This window comes from Bison bison, unplaced genomic scaffold (genome assembly GCF_000754665.1).
Source record: "Bison bison bison isolate TAMUID 2011002044 unplaced genomic scaffold, Bison_UMD1.0 scf7180017864158, whole genome shotgun sequence".
Taxonomy (NCBI): Eukaryota; Metazoa; Chordata; class Mammalia; order Artiodactyla; family Bovidae; genus Bison; species Bison bison.
In genome coordinates, this window is record NW_011494730.1 from 3,668,806 (window position 1) to 3,685,984 (window position 17,179).

The 17,179-nt window shown below is 45.8% G+C and overlaps 1 protein-coding gene across 1 annotated transcript in view; it reads left to right on the forward strand.

The window, feature by feature from the left end:
• Positions 1-9,199, forward strand: part of EFHD1 (EF-hand domain family, member D1) — a 44,832-nt gene extending 35,633 nt beyond the window's left edge. Inside the window, exon 5 of the mRNA XM_010841253.1 lies at positions 7,927-9,199. Within this exon, the coding sequence (XP_010839555.1) occupies positions 7,927-8,061 (135 nt within the window). The 3' untranslated portion in view covers positions 8,062-9,199. The remainder of the gene's footprint in view (positions 1-7,926) is intronic.
• The last annotated feature ends 7,980 nt before the right edge of the window (positions 9,200-17,179 follow it).

Here is a 17,179-nt window from a genome sequence, read left to right on the forward strand (position 1 = left end):
GTTTAATCTTCCTGATCCAGGGACTGAACGCACATCTCCTGCCCTGGCACGCAGATTGTTTACCACTGAGCCACCACGGAAGCCCCCCCCTCCTGCCTTATCCCAGGAGTTTCTTTGCCCAGAAACAGAGAGTCCTGGGTGACACAGCCCAGCCTGTTCAGGCCTCAAAGCAGCGTGTGCTCTCCACAGCTCAGTGATGCTTCGTGGAGACAGGAGTCCAGCATCTTTCTGCCAGGCAGACCCTTATCCATCGCGCCACCAGGGAAGTCCCTGCCTCGAGGATTTTATCCTTCAGAGACCCTCGTGCCAATGCACATAGATGTATAGACAAAGCTTTTCATACAGTGAGGTTGGTAATAGAGGAGAACTGAACGTAACGGAAATGTCTGTGACCCGGGAATCGAGTCCGCTGTGGTTCACGCACACATTTGCATATGCTACAGCCCTTGAAGAATGAGATACAGCTGCGTTTACATTTGCTTATTGTTCAGTTGCTCAGTCGTGTCCGACTCTTTGCGACCCCATGGACTGCAGCACACCAGGCCTCCCTGTCCGTCACCAGCTCCCGGAGTTGGCTCAAACTCATATCCATTGAGTCGGTGATGCCATCCAACCATCTTGTCCTCTGTCATCTCCTTATATGTGGACAGATGTCCAAAATGAATTAGGCAAAACAGTATGCTTGAAAGCCAATTTTGTGAAATAGTAAATACAACCTGGACAGTTTTATACCAAAGTATTAGTAATAGTGATGTCAGAGGGACTGACTTTTTAAAATAATTTTGTGAGGCTTTATAATGTGTGTGCATTATTTTTACAACCAGGAGAAAAGATGAAAAGAATAACAATAAATTTTTTTGAACTTGTTCTGTTTATACGTCTGCCTCCTCACCCACAGACTCAAAGGCAGAGTAGGTGTGTTACCTGTGTAATTACAGTGCCTGGCTAATAATGGCCCTCAAGAAGTGTTGGCATGAATGACAAATGGAGGAAATCATAGCCCGAATTTGGGAGAAGGCCATAAAGGAGCTGACATTCGCGACAGATGTTAAGAGATGAATGGGGATTCACCTTGTAATCAGGGAGGAGAAGGCATTCCTGCCGTGGGAACTGTGAGAGCAAAGGCTCTGAGGCATGGGGTGGGGAGGGGCAGGGAGGGCTTGGAGGCTGGCCCCTGTCTGTACTGGACGCAGCTGGACAGGAAGCTCTAAGTTCCCCTGAGGGTCAGGCTTTCCCCAGCCTGTGGATCACCAGAATTATCTGCTGACCGGCTTCCCAGGCCTCACCCAGCTCTCCCTAGGCTCTGCGGGAGGATTCAGTGCGTGGCCAGTCTTGGACAGCAGGGCCTTGCTCTGATCAGCCTTGGGTACAACGGGGACACGCTTGCCTGGGGAGAGACTGGACTTAGGGAGGCTCCGTAGACGCCTGGAGAAGAACTGTAGGTCCAACGAGGAGTGTGACAGTGGGCTGGGGAGGAGGTGGGATGAATCCCAACCCCCCTAGAGCTCTCAGTGTTGGGACTTCCCTGGTGGGCCTGTGATTAAGACTCGGTTAAGTCCGAGGTGACTTCAGGCAAGGGAAAGACCTGCCCCTTTATCTGAAGGGCACACTGTTGTTTGGTACTAGTTTCTGCTCAGTCCTATTGGACAGAACTTGGCCACACCCCATTAAATGGGAGGCTAGAGAATGCCTTTGTTTTCTTTCCTGGGGATCCATGTGCCCAGCTGCAATTCTGATGCTAAGGAAGACAGGCATACTAGATACTGTAGTCATGGAATAATCTCTTCCATGCTTGTCCATTCCTGAACTGACTCCTGGCAAGGGCTGGAATACTGTTACTCTGATTGGCTTCTCTCCTTGAGCCCAGGGGTGAGGCCAGTCTCCCCTAGGCCCTTGGGCCATGTGCTAGGGAAGCATCATAGACAGAAAGGGAGGGAGGATGGATGTTTCATGGGCAACTAGCCACACAGACCACAGGCGCTATCTTCACGGGATACAAACTGACACCTGAGAACTAGCGGGAATTGACCAAGGGCAGAACGTCATGGTGACTAGAGTGGGAAAGGAAATAATCAGAGATACAAGGAAACTCTGGAGAAATGCTAATATGGAGGACAAGAGCGATTTGAAGAAGACATTGAATCAGATGAGGTTGGGGCAGAGGTGTTGGGTCCAGCAAATGGGTCAGTGGAGAATTCTGAGAGATGAGGTTCACTATGGAGGGAGGGCAGATTGTAACAGGGTAAGGGGTGGGTGGCAGTTGGGGGGAAAGAGCTTTGATAGCTGACTTTCTTGTCGAAGGTTGGCAGAGGAGGCCTATACAAAGTGGGGATGGTAGCTTAGGATCAGGAAAGAAACTGTTTTTGTTTTTTTTAGCCTAGGGAAGATAGATGTCGGCATGTTTCTAGGTCACAAGGAAGTGATCCAGGGAGAAGAAAACGTAAAGAATGGAGTGACTGATGGACACGTACTCAGAGATCATAGAATCAAGAGGAGAGGTGGACTTTTATAGTGGAGGAGAAGGACCCCAAGTAAAGTAATTGCACAGGTCCCCAACTTTCCTCTGACCTGGCCAGGAATGGGTAGGTGGGTGATTAGCAAACATGTGAGTGTTGATGGTGACCCTCTGCTGACCGCTTCAGATTCAGGTCGTATCAGGTCATACAAGCTTTCTGCAGGTAGGTGTTATTATCCCACTTTGCAGATGAGGAGACTGATGCTTAGACAGTGGTTTGTTGATCGATATTTAACAACTGGCTCTCTGGACAAAGAGTGTGTGTGTGTATACACATACACACACACATATTTATATGGGCTTCCCTGATAGCTCAGTCGGTAAAGAATCCGCCTGCAATTCAGGAGACCTCAGTTCTATCCCTGGGTTGGGAATATCTGCTGGAGAAGGAATAGGCTACCCACTCCAGTATTCTTGGGCTTCCCTTGTGGCTCAGCTGGTAAAGAATCTGCCTGCAATGTGGGAGACCTGGGTTCACTCCCTGAGTTGGGAATCTCTGGAGAAGGGAACTTATATAAGTTCATATATATAAGAAGGCATATATATGCCTAAGTTTATTATATATTTTGCTGATAAAAAGGATACATAGCATGCAATGTAAAAATAATAAATATACACTATTTTTATTGTAGATTTCATATAGTCTATTTTTTTTAAATGGTGATGGTTTAGCTGCTAAGTCATGTCCTATTCTTGCAACCCCATGGACTGGGAACCTACAAGGCTTCTCTGTCCATGGGATTCTCCAGCCAAGAATACTGGAGTGGGTTGCCATTTCCTTCTCCAGGGGATCTTCCCAACCCAGGAATCAAACCCAAGTCTCCTGTATTGCAGGCAGATTCTTCACTGACTGAGCTACAAGGGAAGCCAGAAGAGCAAAGTATTTTAAAAACACTTGTTTTTATTTATTGTGTTGTACCAGGTCTTCATTGTGGCATGCAAACTCTTAGTTGCAGAATGTGGAATCTAGTTCCCTGACCAGGGATTGAACTCCGAGCATTGGGAGCTCGGAGACTTAGTCACTGGGCTATCAGGGAAGCCCCATTATAGGCTATCTATTCTTAAAGAATAACTCCTTGATTTTTGCTGGACCCTTGTGTCTGTAGGCAGTCTACGATTGCAACTGACAAAGGAATGTAGTTCCAAGCTGCATGTTTTTAGTATTTTGTTTAATTTATAAGAAAAAAGTGAAAAGACATGTGTCAGAACTTCATTCATTCCTCAATGACGTGAGCAACATCCTTGCTGAATTCGATAGTAGTTTTTAAATATTGAAAGAACAGCCTTTCCATTTTGGAGCCATTTATAATGTGAAGGCTACAGACACTACACATGTTTACCTTTAATCTGCATTTTTGACATTTTACCATCACTTTCTTAAGAAAAGATTGTCTAGACAGTCACTGAAAGAATAATCAAACCCTTGTTTGTAACATTGTTCTTCCAAGGTGTGAGTACCCCTCCTGGGATTGCTTTTAAAGCAACCCACAGGATACCTTTGAACATGGAGTTGGGACAATTCATGGTACCAGGTCATCATACACGATTTCCACCTTAGAGATGTGACAGACGCAGATAACCTTGAGGACACAGATAGTAGCAAACGAAGCACAGTCACCAGAAAATGGTGACTTTTAAGTATGTGTTACCTTTGCTTGTAATATAATTTTATTGTGAAAGTATATAAATCTAATTTTTAACAGTGGCTATATTTAGCAACCAGCTCATAAAATTCCTGGAAATCAAACAACTGGCTTGCAAGCAGGTAGCAGCTAGTGCGCCTCTGGTCCCAGAGATGTTCAATGACGTGCCCAGGGTCTGCTTCCTGTCCACCCTGAGCACAGGGAAAAGGGGAGGGATGAAGCGGGTGGGAGAGGAGTCCAGAGTAGACAGCCCGCATTCCTCTGTGTTGTCTAAACGAGGGAGGAGGGGGGTGGCAGGGTCCCTGAGGACTGCAGCCATCCGGTTGACCACTGTGGGGATGCTGGGAGGAGGGCAGAGCCTCAGTGAAGGACCAGCCCAAACTGGAAATCCTCACCCCCAGTGGGTCCTGGTGAGGCTTCTAAGAAAAACACATTCTCAGCCTGCAAGCAGGAGCAGACAAAGTCCTTGGTCCAAGGGTGGGACTTGGTAGAGTTGAGGGGCAGAGGTGAAGCGTGTCCGGCAGAAGTGCAGGTCCTGGCAGTCGGAAGTTATGTGACAGTTGCTGTTGTGAAGATTGTTCAGGCATCTGTTCTGGGTTAGAAAGTGAATAAAGGCGAGGCCAGCACATTAGGAAATAGGAGCTTGAACCCAGGTTGTAGGATTCTACAACCATTAGGGATACTTGGGGGAGGGGCTGGGTAGATGACAGTAAACTCCAACTTGGACATCTTGCCAAGATCAAGAAAGAGCAGTCTCTGAGGACTCTGATATAGGGAGCCAGGGGTTAGAACTGCTGGGTCAGAGCAGGGCTCCAAGGGCCTGAGAAATACCTGATGGGGGAGTTTGGAAAACATAATTTCCTTGACCCTATCCCTAGGGATTCGGATTTGGAAAGAGTAAAAACATAATACGTACTGCCTACTGATAACTTCATTGGTATCTTGTCTTCAGAAATGGACCCTTGTGAAGTACAGGGAGGATTTGAAAAGGATATTATAGTTTTTCATTGAAATATGAGACTCAGCATTGGGCTACCATAGATGTGGTTTTCCCCGGTGGCACAGCAGTAAAGAATCTGCCTGCCAATGAAGGAGATGCGGATTCGATCCCTGGGTCGGGAAGATCCCCTGGAGAAAGAAATGGCAACTCACTCCAGTATTCTTGCCTGGGAAATTCCATGGATAGAAGAGCCTGGTGGGGCAACAGTCCATGGGGTTGCAAAGAATTGGACATGACTTAGCAACTAAACAACCACAGCCAGGGATGTAATGAAATGAAAATCAGAATGGACTAAATAAAAAGCATTGTAGGGAATGGTAAATCTTAGCTGCAACACTGCAGAGAAGTGAATGAGTGGACCAGGGGATAGACTGATGAGACAACGAGACAAGGAAGCTAGTGACAGAGAAATCAAGGAGATGATGCCCATAGGTAGAGATAATGAGAGATGATGGTACATCAATTCAAAACCATTGGAAGCTCCATAAAGAAACTCATAGATACAGAAAACAGATTTGGTAACCAGAGGGGAAGGAAGTTGGGGGACAGATGGGAAAAATGGATGGAGAGAGTCAACTACGGGGTGATGGATGGTAATGAGACGCATGGTGGTGATCACTTTGTAGGGTATTCAGATGTGGAACTGTAATGCTGTGTACCTGAAACTTACATAAAAGGCTATATCACATTCATTCTCTAAAGCCATTATGAATCTGATTATAAAATCAGATGAAAATAACACCAAACAATTTATATATCCATCTAATAAGTATCGCTGTAAGAATCCTAAAACATTAAGAAATGGAATACAATTAAAATATTTGAAATTTATGTTAAGATGGCAGGGATAATTTTTTAAATATATTCATATCATAGGTAGGTTAAATTAGAAAAAGGTGACCATTGCAAGTAGATGTCTCAAAGACATTTGGTGAAGTTTAATACACATTCATAATCACACATTTGAAAATAAGAAAATATGCTTCTTCGACCTAAGAAAAAATTTACTTTCTTTATAAATATTAAGGCATTCTATAAGGCAGTGATATCAACTAATGTAGCACAGGCGCAGGAGTAAACAAGCCAGTTAGTGGGATGGGGCAGAAAATAATAAAAGCAGGTCTCCTTCATGTGGGAACTGAGTATATGGAAAAGATAATTTTCAAATCAGCGGGGAAATAATGGACTCTTCAGTAACAGGTGTGGAGACAATTGGCTATCCACTTAGGAAAATGAAGTAAAGCCCTCCATTAGGCTCCCTCACTAAAATAAATTGCAGAGGACTTAAAGAGCCAAGTGGGAAAATGAAAACATAAAAGTTTGAGAAGAAATTACAGGAAAATGGGTTTAGAACCTGGGTGGAATAGAAGAACTTCTTAAACGTGATATGGAATACAAACTTGGAATGGAAATAAGTGAACTTTTTGATGACATCAGAATTTTAATGTTTATATGACCCAAGATACTTTGAAGTAAAAAGACAAAAGACTGGAGGAAATTAACTGAAAAATATATACCTAAATTATGTAAAGAATTGCAAATTAAAGGAAAAATAAACACTAGCTGAATAGAAAAATGGGCAAAGAATATAAATGGATAATTTATCAAGGAAAGAAAGTGAAGTCACTCAGTCGTGTCTGAATCTTTGTGACCCCATGGACTATAGCCCACGAGGCTCCTCCATCCATGGAATTTTCCAGGCAAGAGTACTGGAGTGGGTTGCCATTTCCTTCTCCAGTTTATCGAAGAAGAAATAAAAGAAGGTGCCAATTTTTCTTCCACATCAGATTGGCAAACAGGAAAAAGGTTAATGATAAGTGTTGGTAAGGTTATGGGGAAATGAGCCTTGCATTTCATGATGGTGGGGTACAAATTGGAGCAGCTCTTTGGAGGGTGATCTAGCAGTTTTTATTAAAAATAGTGTACACCTAAAGATGGGGTTTCCCTGGTGGCTCAGGGGTAAAGAATCTGCCTGCCAATGCAGGAGATAGGTGTTTGATCCCTGGGTCAGGAAGATCCCCTGGAGAAGGAAATGGCAACCCATTCCACTGTTCTTGACTGGAAATCCCATGGACAAAGGAGCCTGGTGGGCTACAGTCCATGGAGTTACAAAGAGTCGGACACAACTTAGTGACCAAACGACACCTAGAAATATCCCTTTGCCGCAGGCAGATTGATGCAGTCCCAGTCAAAATGCCCACAGGGAGCTCATTTTGTTCTTGACTTCCCCTAGAACTAAAGAATGTCATTGTGAAATTAAAGGTGCAAAGTAAGTAGAAGAGGGCATGGATATGAACAGTATCCTGGGACTTCCTTGGTAGTCCAGTGGCGAACACTCCATGCTCCCAATGCAGGGGGCCCAGGTTTGAACCCAGGTCAGGGAACTAGATCCCACATGCTGCAGCTAAAGACCCAGTACAGCCAAATAAATAAATATATTAAAAAAAAAAGTATCCTGAAAAAGAAGCTAAAAAAAAAAAAGAAAAAGAAGCTCAGGTGGAATAGGCAACCCCAGCAGATTGGAAGGAGCATCTGTAACACAGAAGCAAGTAAAATGATGATATCCTCGCTGTTAGAAAGCAAACATGGGAAGACCAAGGGCAGGGACCACTGGAGCAGGGTGTGGATCAGGGGTCCTGCCTCCAGCGGGGCTGGGGTCCCAGGCCCTGTGGCTGGAGAACACCGAGTTCTGTTTGGTGGGCTGCTCCCTCTCCAGGCGTCTCTTTCGTCTCTCACTCTGTTGACCCGCCCTGACTGTTTCTTTACAGGTCCAAGCCTTGTCCTGTGCCAGTAAGTTTGAAGCGGAGCTAAAAGCAGAGCAAGATGAGCGGAAGCGGGAGGAAGAGAAGAGGAAGGTCCGCCAAGCAGCCTTCCGGGAACTCAAGGCCGCTTTCAGTGCTTAGTGGGGCTGACCCTGACCTCTGACCACAGCTGTGCCTCACAGATGCTCCGGGGAGAGCTGGCCAGACACCCTCACCCCTGCTGACCCTTTGCCCCAGCCAACCTCCACACGCACCACAGTGCACACCCCTTGGCCTCGTGGGGTGGCAGGGGCAGCTCTCAGCCCCATTTGGGAACCCCTCCCAGAAGGTCCCGCTGCCCGCCTCAGGTCTCTCTCCTGCACCCTTCTCTGTAGCCAGAACGTGCCTCTACTTGGCAGCCTGTGCCTGTTCCTGTCTCTTTTCCCCTCCACATCAGAGAGTGGTCTGCTGTGTTAATTCGTGCAGATTCTTCTTTCCTTGGTGGTCCTCAGAGGAGAGAGTCGCGGGAGGCCAGTGATGTTAACAACATCCAATTCCTTGGGCCATCCTTTTCTGTGTCTCTCCTCTCTTTCTCATCCAGCTTCCTTGTTCTCGTTCTTCGCCTGATCCTGCCAGATGCTCCTGCATCTTCTGTCCTTTGGTGATGGTGAGGTTTAAGACAGGCCAGGCTGGACCACAGTCTGGTCCCTCTCCAACAGCAGGCCACAGCATGCTGCTGAGGTGACAGAAAAGAATGAAGAGATGGGAGATTCTGGTCTTCCCCATCACCTTTCTCTTATCCTTAGCATTTCCACTTAGGCCCCTCCCTTTTCCTTCCCCTTTGCACTTCTCAGCCTTTTCCCCCTTCTCCTAAATACTGTGCTGCTTAACCGTAAGAATGAGAGAATGATTATAAATAATTTTAATGAATAGAACAATTCTTATTAACTCTGACTCGATGCAAATTATATTACAGTAGACCCTTGCCATCACCGACTAACAAATCCAGAGTCTTTCAGAATCTGAAAAGCTACGACCATTTTCACCATCTAGCCAGTTTCCAACATCTGCTCTAAGGTGTTCAAAGTGAAGCTGTTCTTCAGCACAAATTTGTACATGTTATGAGTTCTTGGGATTGCTCCCAGATATCAGGGGTTTGTTGTACATGATAAAATAATTTCTAACGTCATATTTATTTCTTCCCTTTTTTAACTGCTGTCTTTACAATGAATAAAACATCTGCATTTTTACCTTACAGCTATTCTTTTTAAATAAATGGTGCAAGTGGGCTTAGCCGTCACATCAGCGTGCTTCTTGTCTTCTTTGAATTGGAGGAGAGAGGAGGATGTTTTCTGTGTGGGCCGCTTCCAGCCCAGGCTCCTGTTTGACACTGAGTCCCTGAAGTAGAGTTACAAGTGGTCCCTGTGGGACTTTGCTGGTGGTTCAGAAGGAAAGAATCCTCCTGCCAAATGCAGGAGACATGGGTTCGATCCCTGATCCAGGAGGGAGCTAAGCTCCCTGGAGCATCTAAGCTCCTGCGCCACAACTACCGAGCGTATGCTTAGAGCCCAGGAGCCACAGCCCGAGAGTCTGTGCTCTGCAACAAGAGAAGCCACTGTAGCGAGAATCCCACGCACCCCAGCTAGAGAGGAGCTCCCGGCTCACTGCCACGAGAGAAAAGCCTGTGCGGCAACAAAGACCCAGCACAACCAAAAATAAATAAATTTAAAATCAATAAAGAAATTTTTTTTTTTTTTAAGTGAAGATTGGAAGTTTGGTTTTCCCTCCAGGGCATTCTGAGTAGGAAGGTTGTCTGTCCACTGCGCTTCCCTTTCCTATCATGAGGATTCTTTAAGCTGCAGATGAAATCTGTAGCTTAATTTCTCTTGCTTCCTAGACCTCCTGAAACTCTGATGAGGGCCAGTGACCCCTTGATCCCATGTATAATTCCACGGTATATAGTAGACCTAAATATGGTAAGGACCCCTGGCCTAAAAGAACACCCTTGGCTCCCCAGGGAGGACAATTTCTGTTTCTACACAAATCCAAGACCTACAATTCTATGCCATCATTTTTGCATGGAAGGTCACCCCACCACCTCCCTGCTGGAAGAAGTGGACATGGAAAAGGAAATGGAGAAAAAGGAATGGAAAGACTCTTGCCATATAATCCAGAAATCATGCTTCTTGGTATTTATCCAAATGAGCTAAGATCTTTTTGTCCACACAAAAAGCTGCACATGAATGTTTATAGCAGCTTTATTCATAGTTCAAAACTTAGAAGCAACCAAAGTGTTCTTCAGCAGGTGAATCATTAAACTGTGGTTGATCCATACAATGGGGTATTAATTCAGTGGTGAAAAATATTATTCAGTGTTAAAAAGAAATGAGTTACCAAATCACAAAATGACATGGAGGAAACTTAAGTGCATATAGCTGAGTAAAGGAAGCCAATATGGAAAGGTTACATTGTGTATGGTTCCAGTTATGTGAAATTCTAGAAAAGGCAAACTTAGGAAGACAGTGAAAAGATTAGGGTTATCAGGGTTGGGGCGGGCAAGGAGGGATGAATAGGGGATTTTTAGAGCAGTGAAACTTACTCTGCATGTTGCTATTGTCGTAGTTGCTAAATCATGTCCTACTCTTTTGCAACCCCATGAATTGTAGATGGCCAGGCTCCTCTGTCCATGGGATTTTTCAGGAAAGAATGCTGGTGCTGTGCTGTGTGCTTAGTCTCTCGGTCGTGTCCGACTCTTTGCGATCCCATGGACTGCAGCCCGCCAGGCTTCTCTGTCCATGGGGATTCTCCAGGCAAGAATGCTGGAGTGGGTTGCTATTTCCTTCTCCAGGGAACCTTCATGACCCAGGGGTTGAACCTGTGTCTCTTGCTTTGGCAGGCGGGTTCTTTACTACTGAACCACCAGGAAAGCCCACATGATGCCACAGTGGTCATTATACATTTGTCAAAACCCATGTAGAATATACAACAAAGAGTGGGACCTAACGTTATGGTGGACTTTATTTAATAATAGTGTGTTGACAGGAGCCCATCAGTTGTAACAAATGTACCACACTAACGCAAGATGTTAGTAACAGGCAGAAACGGAGTGGGAAGGAAAAGAAGGATATGTGAAACTCAACTTTCTGCCAATGTTTTCTGTAAACCTAAAACTGCTCCAAAAAATAAAGTCCACTAATAAAGCGAAGGAAAAAGAAGGAAGGAAGGAATGGAGGTAACAGTGTAAATACTTCAAACGCCCTTTTCCTTCCGTGGACCTCTAGGCCCATGTGAGAGCTAAGGCCTCTTGTTTGCAAATGATAGAAAAATGAAACACAAAAGGACTTATGAGGGAAACAAGGACGACAGTTGGGTTTTGGGACTACAAAGACCAGGGACAGGGCTTCTCTGCCCCCTCTTGGTCATAAAGTCCTGTAAACAGTGTTCCCTTCATGCCTGCTGTCCACAGCTCCCCTCCTCAGCAACACGGTCATGGCCTTCACTGATTCATTCCTGGGAGTCAACTGTGGCCTCATAACTGGTTTCCCTGTCGTCATTTTGCCCTGAGTTAGAATCATCTTTCTAAACTGTAAAGTGTTTCTAGGCATCTTTCCTTCAGTTTTTGGCTCCCCGCCTTCAGGATCTGGCCCCTACTCACCCGTCTCGTCTCATATCTTGCCCCTCCTCCCCTCCAAATGGCACTCTCCTGGAACATGCAAGACCTAGTGATTCCTGGGAAGGGCCACTCATCCAGACCTTTTCAGTTCCCTCTGCCTGGTGCACCCTCCCTTCCCCAGCGAGTTCTCCCTGTCACTCAGCTCAGAGATGATCCTCAAGAAGCGTTTTGATGCTTCCAGGTACCCGGTCTCAAGAGTTCCTATTTCACCCTAAGTTTTTCTCCACTGTAATCCTTATAACATCGTGCAGTTTTCTTTTCTTCACTTCTCTTCCTCCTTGTTTTAAAGATTAATTTTTTTTTTTTTTTGGAGTATTGTTGCTTTACAATGTTGCTAGTTTCTACTGGACAGCAAAGTGCATCAGCTACACCTGTAGGTATAACCCCTCTTTTTTTGGTTTCCTTCCATTTAGGTGACCACAGAGCACTGAGTAGAGCTCCCTGAGCAATACAGCAGGTTCTTGTTAATCTATCTATTTTATATGTAGTTTCAGTAGTGTATCTACGTCAATCCCAATCTCCCAGTCATCTCCTAACCTCCCAGTTCATCCCATCCCTCTCCTCCTTCCTCCTTCTTTGGACTTTTGAACGCTTTGGACTTTTGAACTCTTTGGACTATGAACTCTCTGAAGGGCAGAAACTCTGCCTTACCCTTTGTTGCAAGCCTAACAGGTCGCTTGGCTTGTGAGAGCATGTCCCCCCCACCCCGCCCACCCCCCACAGGCACGTTTGTTTCACAAGGAAGTACCAGGTTCTTTGGAGCAGACAGATGGACAAGAGAGGGCCACTACCACTGACTCAGGGACCTTCTGGGTGCCTGACATGGGAGCCTGGCCTGAGGGAACAGCTCTGAAAGTCAGGACAGCAGAGACTGTGCAGACATCTGTCTCACTGGAAGGTGACAAGTCTACTCCCCAAGGTTCTCCTTTGAGCCGTAGGGAACACCAGCAAACAAGTCAGCTCTGCCTCTACCCTGGAGACTGTGTGATGTAATAAGAGCTGCAATCAGATACTAATTAGGCTGGTACTGTATCCTCGCTGAGTCTCTGTTTCCTCATCTGTAAAATGGGAATGGTGGTTGTCTACCTGGAAGATTCTATGTCTGGCATTTACTTAGTGCTCAGGACATATGGGTCCCGCTCCAGCTTCTAGCTTCCCCTGCTACAATTCTGTCTCCTCTTGAGCTCTGGGTCTTTAAGGTCACGTGCAGGAGATTCCAGGTTAGTTTGTATGTGCTCAGAAACTTAGTTGTATCTGACTCTTTGCAACCCCATGGACTGTAGCCTACCAGGCTCCTCTGTCCGCGGGATTTTTCAGGCAAGAATCCTGGAGGAAGATGCCATCTCCTCCTCCAGGGGATCTTCCCAATCCAGGATCGAATCCACATCCCTTATGTCTCCTGCCTGGAAGTGCTCAGTCCTGGCTGTTGCCTTGGCCCCAAGCAGTTACCCACTTACCCAGCTTCTCTATTTTCTGAAGTTCCCTTTCCCAAACAGCCTGGGGAGATTTCTGCCTATCTGCCTGCTCCCCTGCCACACCCCTGCAGCTGACACTTGCTGAGCCCTCCTGGCCGGATCGTGTGACTTGACAAGTGTGGCCTTGTCCCTGCTCAGATTTCTCCTTTCTGGCCCTGCTTGTACACCAGGCCAGATTCTGGCCACATCCCTGCCCACTAGCCTAACTGGTAGGGTGGCCGTAGGGGACCAAACGTATAATTCCGCCCACTTAGGAAGGCACTGGGGAGGGGACATTATCTAGGATCTCTGCTCCTTTCCTCTCCTTTCCAAAACCAATCACTTTCGGCACTCTGCTACATGGTACTGGTGGGTGTACACATTGCTGCGGTCTTTTTGAAGGGCAATCTGATAGACTGCTAAAATTTAGAATTGAGAGGACTGCCATGGTGGTCCAATGGCTGACTCCACACTTCCATGGCAGGGGGCCTGGGTTCGATCCCTAGTCAGGGAACTAGATCCCACATGCTACAACTAAAGAACTGATGCTGCAGCTAAGATTTGATGCAGTCAAGTAAATTAATTAATTGAGTTGTATCTGTGTCGGTCATTAATTTCTGCTTTAACAAATCACCTATAACTTAGTGGCTGAAATCAATAATTAACATTTATTATGCTACACCCTTTCTGAGGGTCACGAATTCAGAAGTGGTTTAGCTGGTTTATAGCTCAGGGTCTCTTATAAACAGTCAAAATGTCACTTGAGGCTGCAGCCATCTGAAGGCTTGACTGGGGCTGGAAGACCCATCCCTAAAGTGACTCACTCATGTGATTCACAGGTTGGTGCTGGCTGGTGGCCACAGGCCTGTTTTCTTGGCAAGTGGACTTCTCCGCTGGACGGTCAGAGTGTCCTCACAGCATGGCAGTTGGTCTCTCTCAAAGCAAGTGATACTACAGGTGTAAGCCACCCACAATGTCTTTTAAGACCTCACTTTGGAAATCACACTCTGTCGTTCCCACAATATCCTACTGGTTACACAGTCCAGCTCAATTGGAAGGAAACACTGGGAGCCATCGTGAAGGCTTACTGCTACAGAATCAGTCTGGATTCTTAATTGCAAGCAACAGAATCTAAGCAGACTGATTTAAGCAGAAGGAGAATTTCCTGAAAAGACATTGAGAGGCTCACAGAATCACTAGCCGGTTTGGGGGATTAGGCTTAGGAAATAGGCAGGAAGCCAGGTGTCTGGGGACCACAGCCAGAAGAGCTCCATGGAGACAAGCCAGGCCTGGTGCCACTGCCCTGGGTGATAAGATCTTCGGGATGCCCGGCTTCTGCAGGTGCTTAGTCCAGATTCAGAGTCTAAAGGGGAACCCACGTGTTGGGGGTGGGAAGGGTTAGTATCTGGACCACCTGTCTTCTGTAAGGGGAGGTCTCCCACCAAGATTCTTATTTTCCCCAAACATGGAAAAGTATTTCAGATGCAGAACAGTTGTGAATGAAAGGCATGTGTCTGCTGCAGAGATTGTTGTTGTTCAGTCACTCAGTCATGTCTGACTGTTTGTGACCCCACAGACTGTGGCACGCCAGGCCTCCCTGTCCTTCATCATCTCCCGGAGCTTGCTCAAACTCATGTCCATCGAGTCGGTGATGCCATACAACCATCTCATCCACTGTCAGCCCCTTCTCCTCCTGCCCTCAATCTTTACCAGCATCAGGGTCTCTTCTAATGAATCGGCTCTTCACATCATGTGGCTCAACTATTGAAACTTCAGCTTCAGCATCAGTCCTTCTAGTGAATATTCAGGATTGGTTTCCCTTAGGATTGATTGACTGGTTTGATCTGCTTGCAGTCCAAGGGACTCTCAAGAGTCTTCTCCAACACCACTGTTGAAAAGCATGAATTCTTTGGCGCTCAGCCTTCTTGATGGTCCAACCCTCACATATGTACATGACTACTGGAAAAACCATAGCTTTGACTAGACAGACCTTTGTCAGCAAAGTAATGTCTGCTTCTTAATATGCTGTCCAGGTTGGTCATAGCTTTTCTTCCAAGGAGCAAGCGTCTTTTAATTTCATGGCTACAGTCACCATCTGCAGTGATTTTGGAGCCCAAGAAAATAAAGTCTGTTGCTGTTTCCACTGTTTCCCCATCTATTTGCCATGAAGTGATGGGACCAGATGCCATGATCTTCATTTTTTGAATGCTGAGTTTTAAGCCAGCTTTTTCACTCTCCTCTTTCATCTTAATCAAGAGGCTCTTTAGTTTCTTTTCACTTTCTTCCATAAGGGTGGTGTCATCTGCATATCTGAGGTTATTGATATCTCTCCCGGCAATCTTAATTCCAGCTTGTGCTTCTTCCAGCCCTGTATTTTGCTGCAGAGACACTCAGGAGCATTGACCCAGGGATTCTACCCCTGGGAGTTTATCCTATAGGTAAATATAAACATGAATAAGGGTATACTTAAAGGGAAATTTATTATTGCATTATTTGTTATAGCAAATATAATGGAAACAATCAGGGTGTCTATCAGGAGAGGATCAGTTAAGTGTATTCTGATGTGTGCTGTGCTTAGTCGCTCAGTCGTGTCCGCCTCTTTGCAACCCCATGGACTGTAGCCTGCCAGGCTCCTCTGTCCATGGGATTCTCTAGGCAAGGATACTGGAGTGGGGTGCCATGCCCTCCTCCATCCATGTAAATGGATGACAGACACTGAAAAGAATGTGGAGGACTCCAGGACGTATTCTTGGAGAAAGGCCGGGAGCAGAGCAGTAAACACAGTGCCACTCAGGTGTTCTGTTCTGTTTTACATGAGAGATACAATGCCATGTCTCTGCCCACGTCGGCTAAGCTGCATGAGGTCAGTGCCAAGTAGATTTTAGGCAACTGCTTGTATCCTCAGCTCTCGGTGGTACTGAGAATTAAGAAGTGCATCATGCTTGTTTCCTTACACAACCAGAAAGCCACACAGGAAATTGTCATCAGTGGGTTACTTGAGAGGGGAAAGAACCTAAGGGTCCTGAGTTTCCTAGGGAAAGAATCTAAGTTTGAGAGGGTTTTAAATGTTTTCTGTTATATGTTTTTGAATTCTTAAAAGTATTAAACTGTAAACACATACTGCTTTACTGTTGCAACTGCTAATAACAGTTACTAAAAAAGAAAAGGGACTCTCTGACTGCAAAGAAAGTGAGAAGAGCAGTTGAACATGCATGTGGAAACTCTTTGGGACAGCAAAAATATGAAATCCTCAATATGCAAGACTCAGGAGAAAGCAAATACCATTTTGGGACACATTGTGGGGTGTTTACATGAAAAGATAATGTTTATCATATTCCAAGATCGTTTTTATGATTTAATTTTCTTGGTACATCTGGAGGTTGGAAATTTTAAAAAAAGTTTAAATATGCAAGTACTTTTAGAATAAAAATGTTTTCAAACATAAAAATGGATCTGTTTCCATAGTTATCATCTGAGCAGTCCTCCCTTGCTGTTTGCTGTGCTCTCTTCTGCACTCTCTTCCTCGTGTTTCCTCTTTGCTTTTCAGCTGTGTAAGTTAGGGCGCCAATCTGAGTGGCACTGCCTTCCCCACTAATGCATCCATCCTCCTTTTTTTATCCACTTCCAAATGTCTGCACCCTCCCTTCCTCATCACCGACTCTTTTCTAATCCTCTGTACTCTCTGCTCCACAGACACACCTCCAATCCCCAGTCCCAGATGCCTTGATAATGCTACAGACTTGGCATTGCCAGCCAATCTCTTCCTCCCTCTCTTCTGAGACTGGTTCCTGCTTCTAACCCGGTCCTCCCTGTAACTTCTCTCTGTCTACCAGCTACACTTTTTCTTCCTTAGAGCCTGCCTTTACTCCATGCTTTTCCTCTCTACAGTTGCTGGTTATGGGTAATTCCCCAAGGTTTCACAGATCTCCTCTCCATGGGTGACTCTCAGATTTTTAGTTCTGACTGCCTCTAAATCCCACTCCAGTACTCTTGCTTGGGAAATCCCATGGACAGAGGAGCATGGTGCACTGCAGTCCTTGGGGTCGCTAAGAGTTGGGCATGACTGAGCGACTTCACTTTCACTTTTCACTTTCATGCATTGGAGAAGGAAATGGCAACCCACTCCAGTGTTCTTGCCTGGAGAATCCCAGGG